This window comes from Berghia stephanieae, chromosome 1 (genome assembly GCF_034508935.2).
Source record: "Berghia stephanieae isolate SIO BIC M18660-M18661 chromosome 1, UCSD_Bste_1.3, whole genome shotgun sequence".
Lineage (NCBI taxonomy): Eukaryota > Metazoa > Mollusca > Gastropoda > Nudibranchia > Aeolidiidae > Berghia > Berghia stephanieae.
The window spans coordinates 108522189-108548011 of NC_088360.1; the positions used below are offsets into that span (position 1 = coordinate 108522189).

Consider the following 25823-nt stretch of genomic DNA (forward strand, 5'->3'; position numbering starts at 1 on the left):
TAAATACTTAATTATTCTGATATCAAATAATACAACAAATTAGATAATTAACTCATTAATAGCATATGATGTATTTACATAAATACTTAATTTGTATTCTATTCACTGGACGTTTCTTTTTAATGACTGCATTACAAACGCCATATTTCATTACTATCTATTGATAATTTTACCAGATATAACTGATAATGTTTTTATCAAGCATGCCACTATAAACTTGACTTCATAACCATAAACATTGTAATTGTGTTATATTCAATTTCTGAATTGAATTTGTAAAAATTGACAAGCGAACATTTCAAAACAGTATACTGCTGCTACTAAAAGTACCACTGTTGCTTCTGCTGCTTCTACTGCCACTAATTATTATACTCATACCCACGTCTCTCATATTTTGTATTTTATTTCCATAAATATATTTTCTATTTATTTCCGAACAATAGTCTAGGCGGCTACACATTATTTTATTTCACTTTCTATACTGCATTACACAGTTCCTCCCCGCCTCCCCTCTTTTGACTTAATTAATTGCGCACCTTTTATAAATATAATATATTATTCTATTTCAATTCGTGCTTCCTTACAAATGAGCATACTATTTCCTGCTCATCAATGTTTTTGTTTATTCATCTCAACAACGACACTCCCACATTATCCCATTCGTCTGTAGTGTTTCATTTATCCTGTTTTGTTGATATAGGGGAAACCCGTAACGTCCATGTTATCTGTTTTCGTATATTAAATTGAAGTTTACATTCACTTTTACATTGTTATGTATTACAAAAATACAAAGCAAAGTAAAATATGTATATTAAACTATACTACGAGTGCGTACAGTTGTCTAATTCCAGTATGTGTCTATATAATAGCAATAGGGAATGAGATTAGCGGAAGAGCAGCGTCCCTTGATTGGATGTCACCTTACAGAGAGAACGTCAACATGGTTTTGCGCATGCGTCTCTCTCGTCCTCGCTTTCGGTGAAGTGTCTCATGTCGCTTTCACCGGAGGAGAGGACGAGAGACCCATGCGCAAACCAAATTGACGTTCTCTCTCTAATAACTTTTCCGCCGGTGACGTCCAATGAAGGGACGCTACTCTTCCTCTACTCTACTTCCCTATTGTAGCTCTCAAGCGATACTGTCCTGCCAAGTCTGTCACATCAGACTGCAGGAGCTTCTAATGGTGCTCACACACTATGTTATGATGATCTATCCCAGGATGCAAACTCGTTACCGCACTCGTTCACAGTCGCAAATCCGCCGGAAGCTTCGTCACAACGCACCGTTCAACTAGATGCTCTGCGGTTTCGGGCTCTTGACCACAACGGGTACATGCTGGACATGTGACAAGTCCCCACTGATGTAGTGAGCGTGCTGTTAAGCAGATGCTCGACGGAAGTCGATTGCCTGCCACCCAATGTCCCCTCTTGCTGATGGAAAAGCTTGGCAACTTCTCCCCCAGTTTCGAGCACTCCCTTCTTCTTTGGTCTTATTAAGCCAGTTGTTGGTAATTGTCTCCCGCCTGACATCGGGGGGGGGGGGGGGGGGGAGGGAGGGCTGGATTGCTACCATTATCGGGCCCCATTCTCTAGGCGTTGTTGCCAGCGTTCCCGACACTATGTGCATGGTCTTGCGAAGTATTAAATATACCTTCTCAACGTTATTGCTCCTACCCAACACCGGATGGAGCGTACTGCTCTTCTGTGGAACAGCATAGTGTCAACACGGACGTACTCAGGATCGCTTGACGAGCACCCCAGGTTGATCCCACCTGTTTCCTCAGAAGAATGTTGCGTTTCTCTATCTTTCGGGCATCTCCTTCGAGATACATCGGATAGGTAAGACTGCGGTCCAGCGTAACCCAGAGGTATTTCGGATTCGGCTCATATGGAAGAAACTGTTCTCAACGAGGACGTTAAGTTTACGGGGTGTGCCAACAACTGCATTGGTGAAATGCCGTGGCCACGGTTTTCGAAGTGAGCATCGTCAGGTACCATTTGTCAAAGTAGGATTTGAGTCTGGTGACGTCCTCAATGAGTACGCTCTCGATACGGGTCCACACTTTATTTTGAGTAACAAGCGCCCAGTCTTCCGCGTAGGGTGGAAGTGTTCGGATGTCACTAATGTAGACATTAAACAACATTGGCGCCAAAACACATCCCCGAGGGTCCCCATTCTTCAGTTTCCTAACTTTACTCGTAGTGTCTCACAGGGCGACGTGGAATTGTCTTTCCCCTAAAATTTAAGAGAACATCTTCAAGGTCTTTTTGCATCTCATGATCTTTGCAAGTTTAAGCATTCACCTTTCGCATCAGACCGTATCATACGTACGCCACCGATAGGTCTATAGATAGAGCACCAGTTTGCTGTTTCCTTTCAAACCCTACCTCTGCAAGGGCAATGACCTGATACGTGGTGCCCTTTCCTTATCTGAAGCTACACGACATTTCGTTATTCAATAGAAATAGAAGAATGACAAGCAATAAAAATAGCAAGTCTTATTTCATATTTTGTAATGTGTTGTCGAATATTCGTAAACGTTGTGATCGGACGCTGTGCCATATCACCAACCGCTTTCATTTTATTTTTATGCTTTTAGTTGTGCCCATGTGCTTTGTCAAGTCAGCTTTATGTGCTTTTATTACCTTTTTACACACTTTACATTTGGCTTTCTCCTCACTTTTTACTTCTACTAACCAGTGTGAAATAGTTGTGTTTTGCAACCATGAAGTCTGAAATATTATGAATGTTTTCCCCATTTACCCATGATGTATAATTTAGGCCTAAACAGGATAATTTACTAGTGTTTAGATCTTCAACTTACGCAAACCATGCTTTACAAAAGAAAAAATGAAACGATTAACCAAAATCCGAAAAATGATATATACTACAGTTCTATACAATTACAATTCAGAACACCCACATAGACGTCTATATTATGCAAATGATTCCAAATTGCTTCTAAGCGATCTTTTAGTCTGTCACTGAACCTTGGAAGCACTGACCGAGGGTTAATTTTAATCTTGATTGCATTCATTCCTAATCCTTATCTTCCGTTTTTTGGGAGGTCTAATTTTAAACATTTTTGCATTCCTATGCTTGAAAATAATTATAGATTATAGATAACTTGATATTATTTGTCATTCTTTCGCCCTATTACATCGTATAGATACAGAGTTTGCAATTTTGGCCTATTATTTACAAGCTTTTTAATTTGATGATTTTATTATTATAATTTTAAACATTTTTTTAAAACTTTAATTATAATATCTAAGATATAATCTAAAAATTGCAGACAAAAATAAAAAGTAGCCCAAAAGGTCAGAATTCACGATTTTATTTTATTTTTGGCGCAAACAGATTGAAAAAGTAGCCCAATTCGCGATATGTCGCCCAATCTGGCAACTCTTGTGAGAGAAGTCATAACAGTTTTTAAAAGATTTACAACTTAAGGTTTTGATACATTTTGGAGTGCATGATCACTCAGATGTAACGGGCGCTCACTGAAATTGGTTGTTATTGCTACTGTAGTAGATGGTGTTGCTTTTGTATTTGTTGTTGTTGTTGTTGTTGATGATGATAATGGTGATGATGATGATGATGATGATGATGATGATGATGATGATGATGATGATGATGATGATGATGATAATAATAATAATAACCACACGATATTACAATTAAGACATGATAATGTTATCAATCTCTCTTTGTACATTCGCTAGACTACAAGGAGCAATATTACAATAACGGCATGGCTGTCATCGCTCCTTCCCCAACCAATCCATAGCTTCCTGCTAGTGCCGCGCTGAGGACCGGTCCTTGGACCGGTCTCACGGTCTTTTAGCTGTGAACCGAGGATCGGTCCGATAGTGGAAGACCGGCGGCGGTCCTCACTTCTTATCACCTTTCAACGGTCTCGCGCCATACTACCTCCCCAGCGATTCGTTGGCTCGGTTGCCTATCTTCCACCAATCACCACCCATCCCACTTAATTAATCACACCCACCCCCCTTTGCCATACACTAAACGACACAGACGACCATAGAGGCAGACGACCACCTCCCTCCACTCCGCAAACCGCCCTTTCGTGTGTGAGATGGGGGGAACAGGAGGCACACGCTTGGACGATTCCATTATACGGGGTAAATTTCAAAATTTACTACACCATAATGATCGCAATGACAATGATCTATGATGAAGGCATGACCCCTCTTCTCTAATGGGTAGCGGTGTAGCGGTCTTTAACGGTTCAAGAATGAACGATCCCACGGTCTCAAAGGTCAAAACGGTTCGAACTTCCGACAGTCTCAGGAATGTTCAATGTCGAAAAGGACCGGTCCTAGGACCGGTCCTTGCGGTTTTCATTTCACAGGGACCGTAGGACCGTGGTCCTTAAGCTTGCCAAGGACCGCCCCGCACTACTTCCTGCCTCGTACACTCTAATATTAATCGTAAACCATCTTATGTATGTATTAGCTTCAGTACGGGCATAAACGGATTCTGCCCACCTTTCCTCGAAACTTATTTATTACCCCAATAACTTAGCTTTAATTTAACTCTCTGCTTTCTCAGAAGAGTGCATCTTGTATAGGCCTACTTATTAAATTGACGAGAAACCAAAATGGTGGTTGTTTACATTTACTCGTGACTTTCGAATCAAAGTGTTTTATTACTGGGAATACCAAAGAAAAGTACAACAATTTTAGTATGGCAATAAAAATATAACGTTAGTTATTTAAAGCAATTGAAAAAAAAACCCAAACAAAAACAACAAATAACTTTTTTAAAATAACAAATAAAAAAAAAATTAAAAAAGAACAAATAAAATTGAAAAGATTTAAAATAAATGAGTGTTGAGAACCACTTACGAAAATGAGAAAAAGTAAATAATTTAAATGGATAAAAGAATTGATAAAGATAGTATGAATAAATCTTTAATAGATATATAAGTAAATGAATAAATTTCATTCAATACTGGAATCTTCCCAAAGACATTACATTAATGACACTAACACGAATTAGGCATTAAATAAAATAATGAATAGTTCGTTTACCAAAATCTCTGTTAAGCATTCACTGGTTTACAAAGTAGGTAATTATAATTATTTTCGTGTAGCCCGCCATGGCTTTAGGCAAGGCCAGACAGCAAAAGCGGAGTTCACTAGTGCCGCGCTGAAGACCGGTCTGGACCGGCGGTCCCACGGTCTTTTAGCTGTGAACCGGAGACCGGTCCCATAGGGGAAGACCGGCGGCGGTCCTCACTTCTTATCACCTTTCAACGGTCTCGCGCCATAGCCTACTACTTCCCCAGCGATTCGTTGTCCTGTGTGCTTTTCGGATGATGCGACCAGTTTAGACTCTTGCGCATGTCACTGGCGCTTCCAGTAGTGCCGCGCTGAGGACCGGTCCTATTGGACCGGTCCTACGGTCTTTTAGCTGTGAACAGGGGATCGGTCCCATAGTGAAGACCGGCGGCGGTCCTCACTTCTTATCACCTTTCAACTAGTGCCGCGCTGAAGACCGGTCTGATCACCGTCGGTCTCGCGCCATAGCCTACTACTTCCCCAGCGATTCGTTGCCTTCGGTTGCCTATCTTCCACCAATCACCACCCATCCCACTTAATTAATCGCACCCACCCCCTTTGCCATACACTAAACGACACAGACGACCATACAGGCAGACGACCACCAACCTCCACTCCGCAAACCGCCCTTTCGTGTGTGAGATGGGGGGAACAGGAGGCGCACGCCTTGGACGATTCCATTATACGGGGTAAATTTCAAAATTTACTACACCATAATGATCGCAATGACAATGATCTATGGTGAAGGCATGACCCCTCTTCTCTAATGGGTTATTGTTTGAAATGTATGTGACTACTAAAGATGTGTGTGTTTGTGTGTGTGTGTGTGTGTGTGTGTGTGTGTGTCGAACCTAGCAAGTAGCAAATCCGATTTTTTGTTTTCTTTTGTCCATCTCTTGTCACCACTCCTTTCTATCGCAGTGTTGTCATTTAAAATAATACAATAATATTAAAATTTCGTTTGGTGTTTTTACTAATCAAATAATATGAGTTTCATTAGTTTCTTCCTTCCAAAAAACCCAGTTATAACGTCTGAATTTTAAAAAAGTCCAATAGAATATTTGGGGACCCCGATAGCTCAGTTGATAGAGCACTCTCTTTATACGCAAAGGGCCAGAGATCGATCCCGGGTGCAGTCGAGTTTTTTCTGAATCCCTGTCTACTCAGCAATGAATGGGTAGCTGAGTTTGTTAGATCTGGCGAAAAGTCACCATCGACCCCTCTTATTACCTCATCCACCCCCTCTTATTATAACTTCACGTCTCTCTCTTACTCTTCAATGCTCGCTGCCCTCTAATGTGTGTGTGTGGGGGGGGGGGGGGGAGGGAGGGGGGGGGGTAGGAGTTGCGTGTGTGTATCAACGCCACGAACAACTCGATCAACGCCTTGGGCGATGCCATTATCTCCGTTAATGGGGATAAATTTCAAATTTTATTAAATTATCGAAGTAACAATGAAGTACGGTGAGCAAATAAAGAAGGCATCACCCCTCTTCTCTAATTAGGTTACAATTTGAAATGAGTGTGACTACTCCGTGTGTTTTACTCCTGTAGACCACGGTTTTCATCGTGTAGCGGTCTTTAACGGTTCAAGAATGAACGATCCCACGGTCTCAAAGGTCAAACCGGTTCGAATTTCCAACAGTCTCTCAGGAATGTTCAATGTCTTGCGGTCTTCATTTCCCAAGGACCGTAGGACCGTGGTCCTTAAGCTTGCCAAGGACCGCCCCGCACTAGTGTCAGGCGCCGATGAGATGACGAAGATGTGGGGAGAGTGCCGTGGTGATGGTGGTGGTGGTGGTGGTGGTATTGGTGGTGGTGGGGCCTATCCTGGTCTATGATTATTCGCAATCTATTTAAAAAATGCAAAGAATTGAATACAGTACGAAGTATCAGGTTAAAGTATTAACTTTTAAAATTATCTAACAGAAATGAGAACTGGTAAAACAGCATTTAATTTGAAAATAGACAGGCGAGGATGTGCCTACCTTTCCCTATATTACCAGCCGCCACTGAAATTACTTGTTCCTGTCGGTGTGCTAATAAAAAAAGTTATTTGAATTAAAAGATAAAATAGTAGATGTTGGTAAAGATATTAGCTATTCTCAATATTTTATTTGCGAAGAAGGTAATGATGAAGATAATGATGATAATAAAAATGATTGTTCATTTTAAAACAAGGGAAATGCAATTGTTGCGTATGACCAGATAATTATGTTGATAATAATCCATTCATCGTAAAACAATACCTTATAATGTCCTTTATGTTATCTCTATACTGCGGCACACTGAAAAGAAAAACGTATTAAACAATTTGGCCAGAAAACTCGTCCTTCAAATATTGATCGAAATAAATGGCCCTGATCTTGGCAAAAATTCTAAAACACGGGATTTGCCCTAGACCCAGATCTGGGATTTTTTGCCAAGATGAGGGTCATTTTAATTGATCGATATTTGAAGGACGAGTTTTGTGGCCAATATTTTAAATACGTGTTTTTTTTTCCCCCAGGGCGCGGCTGTGCAGCACAGTTCGTGTTTAATAGGCGTGCTTATCAAAAGCAAGCAATTTATATACATTTTTTGACGATGATAGGGATTTGTGTCATATTTCATGTGCATTATAATTGACATATTATTTCTTGCTTATTAATTGCTTGTGACGGCAATGCATAATATCAACTCACAAACATCCCGTATATTATAAGTTTGACATAAAATGTCATTGTATTAAAATGAGTTTCTTTGAAGCTATTCAAGCGACTGTAGGGTGAACAGCAGATGTACAATGAGCATCTTTTAAACCGGTTGTTATTTTATGAGTTATATTAAAACCTTTATAGATGTGAGTTTTAACGAGTGAAATAAAAAAAAAACTAATAATTTTTTCTTCTGCTTAATCACATATCACATGAGTTTTAAAGCAATAAATTGTAGGTGAATAATCACTCTTGACATTTAAATGTTGTCATTATTGACATTCATTGCTTTGCGAAAAAAAATATCCTCAAAGTAATAAAATCCAACTTTCGATACAATTCGATACGATACGAATATAAAGATAAGCAAATTACTGGTGTGACAATGTCAATATTGTCAGATCGTTAGCTTTTTTCCTTTTTAACGAGAGTAGTATATTTCGTATTTGTGACCCATCGTCTCAAAACAGTAATGTATGTGGATTGAAAAAAAAAAGTGGCTTTATAATTAATTTGATAGGAAATAGAAACTTTGAGTCTTTTGCAATGTAAGAGATTCTATGAACGTGGCTAACATGTAGAACGAGATATGAAGACTGTTAGGAGAGATAACCATTTTTTTTCCGGCAGAGACAACATTGTCAATGATCAGGCACTCATTTTATACCTGAGTACAGTGAGAGATACCTGGGTTCAATAGTGACAACAGATGGAAGATGTAACCGAGACATACGAGCAAGAATAACTCAAGCCAAACAGGCCTTTATGGACCTCGGAAACATTTTGAAAAACAAACAGATGTCGTTCGGGATTAGATTCCGAGTCTTGAAGTGCTACGTGTGGCAAATCTTGTTATACGGATGCGAAAGCTGGACTACAAATGCAGAAACACAAAAGAACATTGAAGCTTTTGAAATGTGGTGTTTGAGAAGGATGCAGAGAATATCGTATACTGCACACAAAACAAACGAATAAGTGCTAAAACAAACATACCAACAAAGGAAACTAATGCCCTTAATAGCGGATCGATAACTATCCTTTTTCGGACACATAGTAAGGAAAGATAAGAATGAATACCTGGCAAGTTGTGGAAAAAAAACCTGGTAAACGCGCCCGGGGGAGAAAAAGAAAAACACTCACAGACCAACTGAAGGGCTTCACCAACCTAACAATCCAAGAGCTGTTTGAAAAAGCAAGAGGCAGGGAGGAATGGAGAGAGACAATTCATGCAGTATCCGAAGCCTGGACCAGGCATGGAACCTAGAAGAAGAAGACAGTGAGAGAATGTGAGTGAAGAGCCTTTTCCAAGGACTCAACCAGGAACCCATAACCTTCCAATCCGAAAGCGAGTGTCATAACACAACACCACATAGCAGCACAAAGAAGAGTAAATATCAACCACAATTTTCGAATTATCTTTGACTTAAAATTCTGGGTGGCTTTCCTGACCCCCCCCCCCCCCAGGGAAGGGGGTAATTGGATGCAATAGTCTGATGTCACGTCGCCCAGCAACGGCGGCCATCGTGGTTCTAAACAAAGAAAATCGGTACTTTTTATTCTTCATGCTGGCTAGAACCTTTCATATGTCTTTAGATCAGAATGTGTAAAAGTCAAAACATGATTAGATTTATAATTTTGTTCCCCTCTAGATACGCTTTTATGCTCGTCGGAGAAATATTTCATAAGGGCGTCCGCCATTGTTCCGATAGTTTAGAGACAGTTACTAAGTTACCATGCGTCATTACGAGGGAAGTGACGTTTCGACTGTTGAAGCGTATGCTGTGTCTTCTATACCCCAATATCTGTTTTCCAAATTGCTTTCTGTTTTTGTGAGTTTACATAGTCTTATCCTGACACTGGCTGGAGTTCTTCGCTGGGACGGAAAAAAGTCGACTGTATACTTATAGATTTGGGAGATGATTTTTTTTCCTAGTAAATCATCTCTGTGTTATGTAATGTTATTTTTTTAAAATCTTTAACATGATTTGTAAACATTTGAGTTTATTTTTCTTAGTGAGATCTTGTGCTGGTGTCTGGGTGAGACTTTTGGGTGATCTCAAACTAAGTACACTGATAGTCTACTCTTGGAATCTACAACTGTTCTGTATTTGAACTAATAATCCTTGGTCTTACTTTTTCTTGAGTACTTTAAGTGTAATTCTATACCTTTTTACTTTCCCATTTCCTTCCTTTTTACTGGCTCTGATGTGATATGTTGCAAGCGCCGTAAAACCCTTAAAAACAAACGTGACTTAAAATTGAATTTCCAAACTCAGAGTCATCCTGACATAATACCGCTTAGAGACGTCGAGTCACATATCCTGATATCTCGGTATTCGCCGTATGTGGTTCAGAAAGAAAAGAAAACATATGCAGATCATTTGTTAACGTATGTATTTATGTCATTAGATAATGCCCAACTAGCGAATTGTATCTTTATGTTACTACATACATGTTTCTCCCTTGCTTTTGTTGTGCAATAGCAGATACTATCTTATCGTAAAATAATATTTTCTATTGAAATAAGACCCTTTATTGGTAATTTAATTTAAACATAATGAACATACGCAATGGGCAAATATTTGTTCCATAATTTATATATTTTTAGCACAGAACTAGACTTATACTTATTTACACTAATTTCTAACATTCATAAGATTTAATTTATAAGATAATTAACATTAAGCATGTTTTTAAAGTAGAAATTATTTTAAGGAATTGACTTTACTAAAGTTTTTATAATTTTGATCTCATACAAAAACTATTTAATATCCTTGCATTATATTCCATTATATATATATATATATATATATATATATATATATATATATATATATATATATATATATATATATATATGTATATATATATATATATATATATATATATATATATATATATATATATATATATTTCCAGTTTTCAATTTTTGTCACTGATCTTGGCTTGTTTAAACGAATTTATAATACTCAATATGCAAATCAATTTGCACATTTAATTACTTTTACATTATCCATACTTTTACCACCTAGTTTTTTGCTAACTTATTATCATATCTGTTCAATACGCCTGTAGAAAAAAATTCCTCTGGATGAATAAAGTATTATTATTAATATTATAATTAGTATTATCATCATCATTAATTATGATCCTGCATCAGTTTACAATTAATTATCTTTCTCTTCAAGGTTTTTTTAAACAATTTTTTTCTTCCATGCATGACTCTCAAAAGCACACGGGATAAGCAAGGTGGTGCAGAGTGAGTGACCGACAACAATATTGTAGTGGTTTTATTTCGACATTTCGGGATATGTATAGATAGAACGAAGTTGACGTCACTCAGGTCTTTGTTATTCGTTGTTTTTTTTTTTTTTTGCCATCCTTGTTTATGAGTAATTCTCACTAAAATGTATTAACCAGACTATTAAAAAGTTCAAGTTTTTATCTGTTGGTCCGTTATATTTCCGAATACCAATGTTGTGAGTTACTAAGCCAAGCGCACAGTATCTATACGTAAACCATTTCTTTTAAAAAACGTGAACTTTCATCATTACTTTCGATCAACGTTTACTTATTTCCAGGTCTGATTACCCAAATTATTATGATCTCATTGTTGTAATGGAACTATTTTCCATTTCAAAAACGTTAAAACGTTGTGAAACTATTTGGTTTTGTGGTAAGACACTCGCTTTCGCATCAGAAGGTCTTGGGTTCGAGCCTCGCTAGGCACAAGGTTGAGTCCTTGGAAAAGGGCTCTAAACTCATATTCATTCACCGTACTCAGGTTTAAAATGAGTCCCTGGCCGTTAACCGCGTTGTCTCTGTCCGAAAAAAAAAATTGTAATATCCTCTAACAGGCGTCATGTCCCATCCTACATGGTAGGTGTTGCTATTGGCCAGGGACCCCTTGTAAATTAAAGATAAGCAAAGTGAGAAATGTGGACTAAGATAATGGATGTGTATAGAATAAAGCACTGTATATCACTAAATACTTTATAATATTATGTAATATAAAATATTTCAAGTATAATTATAAACATCAGGATGATGAGAGAGAAGACTCGAAATAATATTGTAGAAGTTGATCATATTTATACTTAAAATACTTTATAAATAGCTCTTTTTACCAAATAAAATTGAGCACTATTATTTTATGGTTTTTGTTTTCATCTGTAGTGTTTCATTCATCCTGTTTGTTAATAAAGGGGAAACCCGAAACGTCTATTCTATCTGTTTTCGTAAGTAAATTGAAGCTTACATTCAATTTCGCATTGTTATTTATTTCGGGTGCCTATAGTACATTATAGTCCGTTCCAAGTCCCGTGTGCACGGAATATCGCAAATTCCTCCTTCTTCTTCAAGTACCAAGTCTGTGCCAGACATCGATGATCATGGTACGCCATTCATCTCTCTGATCAGATAACCTCAGAAAACTAATATTACTCTTCTCTTTCTTTGTCACCCAGCTGTTCAAACTATTCAAATATGTTTTTCTTGGTCTACCTTTACTCTTTTTACCTGATATCTTTCCTGTGAGAGCAAGATGTTCAATACATTTACGTCGTTTTAGGTACCCTAAAAAATTGCATTTGTCTTTTTCTTATTGTACGAATTAATAACCTTTTAGTTTCAGCTTGCTCTAATACTTCTTCATTAGTTTTCCTCTCTGCCCATGGGATTCTTAACATCCTTCTAAGAAACCGCATTTCTGCTGCCTCCAGTTTCTTTCTAATGTCTTCTGTAATTGTCCAGCTTTCGCAGCCATATAATAATACTGACCATACATAGGCCTTCAAAACCCTATGTTTTGTTGTCATTGAGATATTGTGGTTTTTAAAAATTAGACTCATTTTATTAATACTATCTTTAGCTATTGCAATTCTTCTTTTTATTTCTATGCTACACCTGCCATCTGAAGTTATTATGTATCCAAGATATTTAAATGTCTGAACTTGTTTTATAGTTTCTCTATTGCTTATTAAGTTGCATATTGGATTTCTTTCTCTCCTCGATACAACCATGCATTCTGTATTTTTTTTACATTTAAGTATAACCCCATACGTTCACTCTGTGTGACTACTTTATTGAGGAGTAATTGTAAATTTTCTTTTGAGTCTGAAATTAGTGCTGTGTCATCTGCATATCTTATATTATTGATATTCTCACCATTGATCTTAATGCCTGAAATATATCCTAAGTTTTAATAATTGTTTCGCTGTAGATATTGAAAAGGTCTGGTGACAAAACACATCCTTGTCTAACACCTCATTTAATTTGTATATATTTACTTAATTCTCCTACAATCCTGACGGCTGCACTTTGTTTCCAATATAAGTTTCTAATAATTCTAAGATCTTTTCCGTCTATATCTAAGCCTTCAAGGATATTAAATAGATCACACTGTTTAACTTTATCAAATGCCTTTGAGTAATCAATAAAGCAAAGAAATAAGTCTTTCTGGACTTCAATACATCTTTCCATCAACATTGATTATTTGAAAATAGCATTTCTTCTACCTTTGTCGGGGACAAATCCAAATTGAGTTCTTGATATCTCTGGTTTTATACTTTTCCTCATTCTGTTCATCAGTACTCTTAAGAGAATTTTCGTGGAATGACTCATAAGACTAATTGTTCGGTGTAACTCGCATTCCATGGCCCGTGGTGACTTTGGAAGTGTTATAAACACTGACTTTAATAAATCATCTGGAATTTTACCACTGTCATATCTTATTCAATAGATTTGTCACTGTGTTTGTTTAAGCCACAGGCGTTTATCACTTTCAGTTTAGTTCGCCAGGTAAATCTAGCCAGTCCGTGACTGATACTAGATGATGAGTCATAGTACACTGAGAGAGGGAGACAATTTTTTCGCCGTTTTGATTGATTTTTTCTGAATTTCAAACTAATGTAGTAATACAGTTATCAAGTGTAGCAAAAACATTTTTATAATACTAGACGGTTTATTAACAGAGTTTTCATTGATTATATATTCATAATCCCTCACACTTGATGGTATAAAGTGTTGGTTTGACATTTTGAATTTTTAAATATTTCTTAAACTTATAATTTTAATCTTTATTTCATAAAAACTTTGATTATACAAAAGAGCAAAACGCAAACTTACCATTTAATGATGTAAACAAAAATAATTGCGTCTTGTAGAGGAAAAATTGGCCTTTGTATCCATATATGTTTTAAATTTATGAAAAAGATGCTGCGCCCATAACGAGAAAGTTAAGTATTTTGATGAAGTTTCTACTACTGTCTGCCTGAGAGAAATTCAAAGCGATGAGATTTACCTGAAGACATAATTTATTGCCAATGCACCCGTCTTGACAGCTGTTATCAGTGTGACTGACGGTGGATTGTTTATATTATTAATTGATGGTAGCCAGTGAGGGAAGAAGTAACTAAAATTAAAGTTTGGGTCCTATTTAAACGGCTGTGAAACCTAAATCCTCTAATGTTACGATAATTTCTATTGGGATATATATTATCAGGGCTTGATGCTTTGCCTAATTTCATTTTTTTTAAAATAGCTGCTTCTACTTCTTATTTTAAAATTGGTGGCCCGTCTATCTCTTTGTTTATTGTTAGTTTTTCTCTTTCATCCTCTACTTACTCTGACCATCTATTCAACACATCTCTTCTATCCATCAAAACATTGCCATCTTTAGCTTTTATGCATCCTGTGCTTGAACATACTCTTTTGCCACTGACATCTTTTATCTTTTCATGTATAAATTTGCTATTACTGTTTTGTTTTATTTCTATTTCTAGACACTGATCATTTATCCATTTCTCTTTTGCTTCATTACATTTTCTCTTTATTTTCTTTGTTAAGATTTTATGTTTTTCTAAATCTGATTTATATTGCCTTCTTTCTTAATAGCACTTCATCAGTCATCCACTTCTTATTCTCTTTTCTAGATTTTTGTGGTATATTTTCTTGTATAGCTTCATGAATTGAGGTTTTTATTCCATCCATAATTCATCTGTATCAGTTAGATCTTCTACTTCTAGCAATTGGAATTGTTTTTTCCTCCTAAGTTTCGAAATGTGGTGCCATTATTTTTTGCATACGTGCTTATATTTTAAGTGACATTACGAATGATGCATACCGATAGTAGATCGAATAGACCAAACAGTTTTCGCACATTGCCGAATTCATTTGACCTTTTCATCGTTTGCAATAAATTTTGTCTCAAACTTTTAAATGTTTACAGTAATGGTGTGTTGATTCTCTTTCTCCTTGGGAAATACTCTTCAACAGACGTAACGTCACTTCCTTCCTAATGACGCATGGTAACTTAGTAAGACTGGCTCTAAACTATCGGACCAAAGGTGGACGCCGTATGAAATATTTCTCCGGCGAGCATAAAAGCGTATCCAGAGGAAAAAAAACAACATAAATTTGATCATGTTTTGACTTTTACATATTCTGATCACAAGGCATATGAAAAGTTCTAGCCTGCATGAAGAATAAAAAGTAATGATTTTCTTTGTTTAGAACCAATATGGTTGCCGGGCGGCGTGATATCAGACTAATGAATCCAATTATTCGCAACACATTCAGTGACGTAGCTTTGCAAATAATTTAGTTGTTTCAAATAATGTAACAATAGATATCATTTAAATAGTACTGAACAGTGTAGTAAATAAAGCTCACGGCGTTTATAATTTATCTCTTCCCTGGTGGCAACCGACATGGACGACTGAAGAAGCTTATACGGTTTGATTGATGTAAAAAAAAAACAAGGGGGGGGGGGGCTTCGTATTTTTTAAGCCCGCCTTCGATAGGGCGGGGAGAAATGCCTTTCACTAAGACAAAATCTCCGACCAATGACCGAGACAATTTATAAAGGTCGTACAAGGCATGACACGAAAAGCCATCGAGCACGGTACATGTTTGCAATTGGATTCAGTAGTCTGGTGTCACGTCGCCCAGCAACGGCGGCCATCGTGGTTCTAAACAAAGAAAATCATTACTTTTTATTTTTCATCCTGGCTAGAACTTTTCATTCCCTTTTCATATGCCTTGTGATCAGAATGTGTAAAAGTCAAAACATGATCAAGTTGATGGGGTTTTTTCCCCTCTGGATACGCGTTTAAGCTCGTCGGAGAAATATTTCATACGGCGTCCGCCATTGTTCCGATAGTTTAGAGCCAGTGTTACTAAGTTACCATGCGTCATTAGGAAGGAAGTGACGTTATGACTGTTGAAGACTATTCTTGAATTATGTTCACTAGGTAGGGGGTCCTTTGATTTTATTAACGTGAAATATCACTGAAGCTAAACTTATTTGATACCAGATTCCATGTTTGTTTTGTATAAGTATAACATTTTAAAGGAACCGCAGTTTTCAAATAGAAGAGGTGCATGATTTAAATGAAATAAATATTATTTTGATCTCTCATCTCTGAATTGCAGGTTGTGGGCAATCCAGCTATTAACAGTATTGTTATTCGCCGCATGCCATGAAAAATATTTCTCAGCTTCACCTCACTAGAGAAGTACTTGCACGTTTAATCCATATTATTGTTATAAATTTATTTTTATGGATGTAGAAATAACAACAGGTTGCTACGCTTCAGGCTCTCAGTTATTAAAATGTAACAATTGTTTATGTCGTGTGTACAAAGCGTTACACTTTGCTGTGTCATTTTTAATTCAGTGTGGCAATGTTAGTGAGTAGCGCACATGAATCTCGTGAAAGGTAAAGTGCCCTAGTCAAGCCTGTGGAGTTCAGTGGTCGTAATAACAACAGAATTCAAAGTGTATAATATTATTAATGTAAACCCTCCAAAAGTTCACTCAACTCAGACCCTTTGTTTATTTTTTAAAAAGAAGAAAAAGAAAAGAAGAAAAATTCCAAAGTATGGTACTGTAACCAATGAAAAAGAATATCACCAACAGTTCTAGTGTTCGAGCCAATAGGATTCAATAGATAGTTCGAAGATGACGTCACTCAGGCCTTTGTTATTGTTTTTGCCATCCGCATTTGTGAGTTGTTCTCACTAAACTGTATTAACCAGACTATAAAAGTTCATAGTTACACAGAGTTTGTGTGTTGGTCCGTTATACTTCCGGATGGCAATGTTGTGAACTCCTTGGCTAAGCGCATTCTATCTATAGTGTGATGTAACGTCCGCCCAGCAACGAGCAGTTTGGTTATAAACAAAGAAAATCGGTACTTTTTATTCTTCATGCTGGCTAGAACTTTTCCCCATGTCATGTGATCAGAATGTATAAAAGTCAAAACATGATCAGATTTATTATCTTTTTCTCCTCTGGATACACGTTAATGCTCGTCGGAGAAATATTTCATAAGGGTGTCCGCAATTGTTCCCATAGTTTAGAGCCAGTTAATAAGTTACAATGCGTCATTACGAGGGAAGTGACGTCACGACTGTTAAAGCTTACTATCTTAAAATCCATCAGAAGTTTACTACTACTACTACTACTACTACTACTACTACTACTACTACTACTACTACTACTACTACTACTACTACTACTACTACTACCACCACTACTACTACTACTACTACTACTACTACTACTACTACTTATGCTTCACCTACTACTACTACTACTACTACTACTACTACTACTACTACTACTACTACTACTACTACTACTACTACTACATTTCTATTATGTCTTTTATCGTCCAGTATTTTCTAGAAAGTTCACGTCTCTCACTGGCCTTATCACTTCTGTCACACCATATAGATCCACGCCAAGCTAACGATTTATTCACACTCCAACCATCCTTGAGTACAGACGATACAATTTATACTCCATTTCATTTTTTTATTTTTGTTTTCAACGTTTATTTGTTTAGTGAACTGACAAACGGGTTTTCCCGGAAACGCCTATTGTTTCTATTGTTCCCATCCGACGCGTCTCCATCATCACTCTTTCGTTAGTGTTTTCGGGACCCCAGGTTTCAGGCAGCCCCCACCGCTCTCTACTGAGAACAACGCTACACCGTGGCTAAGCATCATCTTAGTGCCATCGTTACTTATATATACTAAAAAAAACATTACACATACACATATTCTCAAACAATTTTTACACCCCTAAACGTGTCTCAGACTATTTTTCTTTGTGGGGGTAAATAAAACGATCAAACCAAACACGAAGATATATATGATTTCAGATTTTTGTTAGTGTCGTACGGGTTTTTGTTCTCGAGAACATAACACAAGGAACACATCTCAACCAGGAACATTTACCAGGAACATACACCAGGAAACTGTTCCTGGTCATAGTCATGTTCCTGTCCTGTGTCAAATGTTACCAAAAAGATGTGATTTGGCGAGGAGAAGGGCGAGGAAGGGTTCAGTTTACGGGCGAAGAATGAGACGAATAGGTGGGGATGGGAGGACGTTGTTATTGTTATGCTGTGTGTGTGGTGTGTGTGTGTGTGTGTGTGTGTGTGTGGAGAGAGAGAGAGAGAAAGAGAGAGAGAGAGAGAGAGAGAGAGAGAGAGAGAGAGAGAGAGAGAGAGAGAGAGAGAGCGAAAACCTGCCTACGTACCCCCTCCTCCATCTCAGTCTGAACCTCTCATCTGTGGTTGGAATCACCTACAAACACCAGTACGCACGCCGTACTACTTGGGACATGGCTGATACGAAACTCTTCGACCGGAATAATCGCGAATCGCTCCAATGTGGACCAGGAACAGGTTTCGGAACAGGAACAACGCCATCAGGAACACAATCGTAACAGGAACATGAAAATGTTCCGAATGCCCGGCGCTAATTTATGTGCTGCTTCGTCTGACGCATGCGTTGTAGAAAATTAACACATTTCTATGACGTTTTGCGATACGTTTCCGGGGAATCCCCATTTAAAAATAGATTGACCTTTGTAGTCTGAGACTTGATAGTCAGGGACAAAGTCTGACTCAATGAATAGCTTACTTTTCGTAGTCTTTGTCTTTCCAAAGTCTTAGACTACGAAGTCTCAGACTTTGTTATAGTCTGGGACTATCATAGTCCCGATCCATGAATTAGACCCCTGAACAAGTGTGTATGAAAGGTGCCAGAGAAAGCAAGAAAGAAAAATACAAGAAAAAAACATCTCAAAATATCAGTCTACCCCGACTGGGGATCGAACCTCAGACCTTCTGATTACCGGTCAGACGTGCTACCATTACACCACAAAATCGAGAGCAAGCGAACCCACAATTCTTGTTGTTATCTTTTCGTTGTCAATACGTTTCAATAGTTGTGACGTCACGTCCCTCGTAAAACGCATAGTAACTTAGCAACTGGTTCTAAACTATCGGAACAATGGCGGACGCTCTTCTGAAATACTTCTCCGACTAGCATAAAAGTGTGTCCAGAGGGAAAAAAACATTATAAATCTGATCTTGTTTTGACTTTTATAAATTCTGATCATATGACATGTGAAAAAAGTTCTAGACAGTATGAAGAATGAAAAGTAATGATTGCCTTTGTTTAGAACCAAGCTGCTCGTTGCTGGGCGAATGTGACAATAGACTATAGAATCCTATTGGAAAAGGTTTTTAAAAACACTGTGAGGCGGAAGAACTTCCATTCGATATCGTGTTGTACATTTTCGAATGTGCAACTCCAACTCAAGGATGTGTTGTCATTATTATCTAATATCTAGATAAGCTTTGTCTAGCGTAGTATTGTAATAAAAACACATGCCCTTTAACTAGACAAAATAAATGTTATCTGTCTTCGCTGTCTTGTGAGGTGTCAGTTTTTTTTATCAAGTGGGCCAAATTACACCGTGCTACATGTAGTGTCGTGACATATCTGTACAGGGTCCAATTTCATGTAAGAAGACTAGATTTCTTTATTTACCATTCTAGTAAATGACATGCTAGTCTTAAACCTGAGCGGAGCAAGTGACTAAAAAACATCGGATTCCATGAACGTTTTCTGGTGAGGCTCTTGCCAAGAAATGGTAAAGACAGTGACTTATTCGCTATTTTGTTCTGGTAATATCAAGCTCTATAGTACACGATGCAGGCAACATACCATTCTTCATACTTTAAAAGAGGAACTTAGCAACACATCCGGCATATATAACATTTCGTTCGGATTCATATTTGAACTTACTTTTGCCATGATGAACCCATTCACGTGATATTGACTGTCGACTGATCAGACTACAATGATATCCATGGTCGACTGTCAATTCTATATTTAGACCAATGAAAGTTTCATTAAAACTCAAGAAAATTAAACAAAATAACAAACAAACAAAGAAACAAACCAAAAAAAATTTTTCTGATGAATTACACTATTTCAGTCAGTTACTATCCCAGCAGAATAACTTTTGTCTCCACTATACTTTCTAATTGTCTTTAAGGTTGTTCTTCGAATTTAACCCTTCCACTTCAAGTCTTCGTTCAATCGATTTGTTTTTCGTTGAGTTTTCACTCACAAAAATGTATACTATCGACGATCTTACAGTTTTTTAAAGCCAGTGACATAGCAACAGGACACTTTTTGCGTCTGACATTCTTAACCGACGTATTTTTAATATAAAAATAGCTACTATCTTCTCGAAACCATGATGTATCCTAGTAAGTAGCCTCAGAATAAGCTTGATGTCCGGCCTCGGCAAATGACTAAAACCTGGCCAAAATTAGTCAGAAGATGCCGTTGTTTTAGTCGGGGACTTGCTTGGTCAGCTCACATGAAATCCGATTTTTTCAAGTCCTTGACTATAGACAGAGACAATTTTGAATAAACACCTTTCAACATCTCAATCGCACAAACCTAGACAGAAATGAATTTAAAACAGTTCTGTTTTGGACAATCGTCCTTTGCTTTTGGAAGAGATCAATACATACATGCTACTGGACAACACTGCCGTACTCTGGAAAAACCAATATTTAAAAATTTGGCCAGAAAACTTGTCCTTCAATATCGATCGAGTTAATTAACCCTTATCTTGGCAAAAACTCTCAAACCCGGGACTTGTTTAAATATTTGTTTTTCCAGAGTATAGTACTACTCATGATTTCTTAAGTCTATTTTTTTCTTCTCTCAGTAGGTAAAACATTCTAGACTGAATATCGCTGCTCCACCGCACATCCAGGTAAGTTCATGCAACAAACTTCTTCATTTCTAATCAGTTTATTCTCTATATGGTGCGGATCAGAAAAGAAAGGTGCAATTACTTACAAAACTCAAGCTTTTACATAGATATGGCAGTATTAACTAAGCATGCTCAAGCGCTTTACACGGCGTCCTTAGCCAACAGCAACACTTAACATGTAGGACGAAACATGACGCAGGTTAGGTGGTATTATAACTTTTTTCCGACAGAGACAACGCTGTAAACGGCTAGGCATACACTTTACACATGAATACGATGAGATAATGTGGGTAAGGGCATATTTCAAGAACTCAGAGCCGGACTCAAAACCAAGACCTTTTGATCCGAAGACGAGTGTCACACCACTGGACCACATATCCGCACAATGCTAATGTCAGTTGGCTCATCCAGTTGATTTGCATAGATTGCCCACATCTGTACCTCTCTCAATAATCCTTCATAGACTGGTTCCGGTCCGCGCATGACAGCCAGGCAGTGGACAGGTGCTGGGCCACGGACTGGTGATGGGCCACGGACTGGTGCGTCCTCGGACTGGTGCTGGGCCACGAAGGGGTATCGTCCAAGGACTTGTGATGGGCCACGGACTGGTACCGTTCTAGGACTGGTGCCGGGCCACGAACTAGTGCTGTCCTTGAGCTGGTGCTGGGCCACGGACGGACGGTTGAGAACCTTTTAACGAGAAACTGAAAATTGCATTTAAATTGAAAAAGATAACAGAATCATGAACGTTATTATCTTTTATGAAAAGATAAAAAAATAATAGCATTTTAAGATAAATAAGATAATACTATGAACTTGTTTTACCCGTTAATGAAATTAATTACAATCTAGTGCAGCGCCGCAAATTGAGCTAGGGCAGCGACTGGTGATCGGAATCGTTACATTTTGGGTGCGAAGCAAAGGCCGTAACCTTCAGCTACACTGTCCCCATTGTCATGTCATAAGAAAAATAAAATACGCCCTTCCGCCACGGCATGATAAGATGCCGTCGCCTAAGCATTCCATGAAGGAATAAAGATAATTATCAAACAAGAAGTCTGATGTCAACAGGAATCACCCATGTTGTCCAAGTGAGCAATTTGGGGGTTTAATAATCTTGCTCAAGGAAAAAAGCTGAAAATGCCTTCAACGGCGCTCCAAACCGGTTCCTTCCGTATCATATTGCAATACCTTAACCAGTCGTCCACTTCGCCCCATAAAATGTCGACTGGAAATGGCAGGCTAATCCTTGGTGATGATTATTTGTTCATGTATTTTTCTTTCTTGCTCTATCTAGTGCTATTTCATAGACACTTTTCAGGTCTTTATCTTTTTTTAAAAAAATGCGCTTTTATATAGCGCATTATCCACTAAACGTGCTCAAAGCGCTTTACAAGGGTCCTCTGACCAACAGCAACATTTATCATGTAGGACGGGACAAGACGAGTGTTAGGCGATATTACATTTTTTCGAACAGAGACAACACGGTTAACGTCCAGGTACTCATTTTACACCTGAGTACGGTGAGAGAATGTCACTAAAGAGCATTTTCCATGGAATAAACTGTGCGCCGAGCGAGGCTCGAACCCAGGGCCTTCCGGTCCGAAAGCAGTGTCATACCACTAGACCACATAGCAGCACCAGTGCCTTCTCTCTAATTTGTCACTTTTTTGTTCTTACCTTTTCCTTGAAGCTGTCAAGATGAAAGTCAAAATGAACGTGTTCACAGTCTGGGACTATTTGGTGTTCTTCGCTGTCCTCCTGATGTCCACCACTATTGGAGTGTATTTTGCTGTGACCGGACGTAAGAAAAAATCAGAGGGTGAGTGTTTCTCATATGTGACCCAACGTCTCAAAACGGTTTTATTTCGGGATGAAAGAGAGGCTAAAAAACCAGATTAAAGCGAAACTCGCCAAAATGACGAATTATTGGTATTTAGCATTCTAAAATATGATATTCATTCTCTTCAATAAAGCATAGAAACTTAACGTCAGACTAATATTTCTGGCTACAAATTCAATTTTCAGAATCTTAATCATCCCAATTTAATACCGTTTTGAGCGAGGGGTCACATATTTAAAAAACCAAATTGGGGTTCCGCTCATTTCAACAAAACGGTACAAACCAAAGAAGATGTGATGAATAAAGTTGTTCTTAAAATTCTAAAATTAAATGAACAAAAATCTAAAACTGTTTATTACTTTTTGAGGTTATATACAGTGTGTATCTTAATTACTGGCATATTTCAGTTATAAATAACGTCAAAGCTATGTAATATTTCATCAAACAGCTTTTTTGCCATATGTGACATTTAAAAAAGAGTTTTGATTGATATAAGCTTTAACACTTTGGTAGCTGAGTTAAGATGTCATAACTACAAAAGTGTAATTTTGAAATATATCGTAATTTACAGTGTGTTTGTTTTCAATCCTTGACACAATTTATGTTTGAATAACTCAAGAACTGCTACAACGACATCAATTTGGTTTTCAACTTATTAATCGAAATTAATTTCAATTTCTTTCTGATATTTTACTTGTGATCGTGTGTTTGCGCAGTCGTCCGATTTAAAGCTCCACGTAACCACCACCATTTTGAATGGCAACCCGCAATCGTCTCTCTACTATCGTTCCAAATCTTTTGCAGCATGAGTTATGAGACAGAGCGAACGACTTCTCTTATTTCTATCTCCAGGTGATGCATGTCTCTCATGAGAGGTTCTAAAACACTATGCTCTTCATATATAATCCCCATAAAAAATCAATTGGGGTTAGATCAGATGTTCTTGGAGGCCAGGAAATTGGACCTTCTTATTGTTTTGTTTTCATATAAACTGTCGTCACCAAGGGTTCCCATCAATGCGTCAAACTTCAAAACGCTATCGTAATCATCAGTATGATCAGTGATGACGTCATACACAAATGAATTTTTCCAGGCAATGTTCCAAGTTGATATCTTTAGACTGACATGTGAAATGAAATGAATATTTTTTTCCCGAACTATGTCTGACAAAGCCAAAATAAATTACGATTTATGTAAAAATTACCCTTTTCTACAGATGACTCAGCTAACAAAGGGCGCACCACAGTGTTAAAACGTATATCAATCTTCTTCTTCTTCTTCTTCGTTCTTCTGATGGACATCTATGGCTGCAGTCTGATATCTGCTATGAAGTCTGTGGTCCGCTTTAGGTCCTCAGCCTCACCATAGAGCTTTGTGTTGAGTGTTGTAGGGGTGACCCAGTGGTTCGAACGTTGCACGTTGTATAATGGGCAATCCATAAGCATATGTACAGTGGTTTCATATCAATCAAACTGCACATATGGTGAAAAACCGTTTGATGAAATCTTATATAGCTTTGGAATTATTTGAAATTTAAATGTGTCAATAAGAACAAAACACACTGTATCTTCCTCAGTTAAGCATAAAACGTAACTCAAATCTCATAATATTTTTTGACAATACTATCAATCTATTGCATCTAATTCTACCCGACATAATTCTACTTCGAAGAAATAGGTCACAATCTAGGTATATACATTAGCAGGTCTGATAATCAAATTCATTTACGGGCCTGATTCAATACTGTTGTAATGGATGATATTTCGCGTCTGTGTTGAGAGTATTTCCATTTCAACAATGAGACCATAATATTTTGGTTTATCAGACATGCAAATATGTCAGAATAAGATTCAATAGTCTGATGTCACATCCGCCCAGCAACCAGCAGCTTGGTTCTAAACAAAGAAAATCAGTACTTTTTATTCTTCATGGTGGCTGGAACTTTTTCACATGTCATGTGATCAGAATGTATAAACGTCAAAACATGATCCGATTTATAATGTTTTTCTCCTCTGGATACACGTTTATACTCGTCGGAGAAGTATTTCATAAGGACGTCCTCCTCTATTGTTCCGATAGTTTAGAACCAGTTACTAAGTTGCTATGCGTCATTACCAGGGAAGTGACGTCACGATTGTTGAAGCCTATTGATCGATATTTGAAACGAAATGTGTTTTTTTTTCAGTTTACAGTGTAGCAGAATTTACCATAAAGTATATTTCTTTTTACACACAGGTGAATACCTGATGGCAGGCAAACGGATGACTGTTATACCAATAGCCATATCTACCACTGTCTCCTATGTGTCCGCCATTGCCATGCTAGGGAAACCAGCAGAGATGTATAACCAGGTATAACATAATTAAAATTATGCGCTTGGGTTAATTTGGGCACGCGGTATATTTCAAAAGAAATTATCATTGATTTAGAGCAGCTGAAGATGGTCACGAACCCATTATATTATTATAAAAGATGAAATTGGTGAAAGAGTAGAAGAACACAAGTATCTTGGGGTTGTCATTGACGAGAAGTTAGAGTGGACAAAACAGTTCACCTGTGTCATCAAAAAGCTTAGAATTAGAACGCATTAAAAACACAACAATCCAGTAAATTTGGAAATTAGGCTACTTTTTCTGTTTTATGACACATGCATTATCAGTGTACTACGCTACTGTTTGCCCAGTGGTGTGGGAATAACAAATGATATGAAAAGTTCAAGGTCGAAAGAATTTTTGAAACACTGCCAAAAAAATATCAAAATTTCCTTCAATTTTAGACTTCGATATTGTCTATCTGAAATCATGTGATGAAAAACTCAACAAAGTCATTAGAGATGAATCATATCAACTATACAAAGTGTTTCAAGGTCAGCAAAAGAAGCGGTTGTCTTCTGCACTGTGTCACAAAGAAACTAAGACATAATTTTAATTCTTTCCTCCCCATGGCTGTGATAAACTATACACTGACACTCAATATGAGCGATCTAAATTCATGTTTTCGTCCAACCTAGTCATCGGTCACATGATTTGTTGCTGTACAACGATTGGACATTTCTCAATGTATCTAAACACGCTACTTTGATAATGAAAGTTTTAAAAATACC

General features: G+C 37.5%; 1 protein-coding gene across 8 annotated transcripts in view; it reads left to right on the top strand.

The window, feature by feature from the left end:
* Positions 1-10985: 10985 nt before the first annotated feature.
* Positions 10986-25823, top strand: part of LOC144962693 (sodium-coupled monocarboxylate transporter 1-like) — a 54718-nt gene continuing 39880 nt past the window's right edge. For 2 of the 8 annotated variants that reach the window (XR_013643512.1, XM_078895839.1), the window contains exons 1-4: positions 10986-11041; positions 20830-20877; positions 22571-22699; positions 24956-25071. Coding sequence is in view for 5 of the 8 variants with exons in the window: in XM_078895839.1 (XP_078751965.1) it covers positions 22579-22699; positions 24956-25071 (237 nt within the window). In the remaining 3 variants the exon portion in view is untranslated. The other 6 variants (XR_013643510.1, XM_078895836.1, XM_078895837.1 and 3 more) reach the window with 5 other exon arrangements.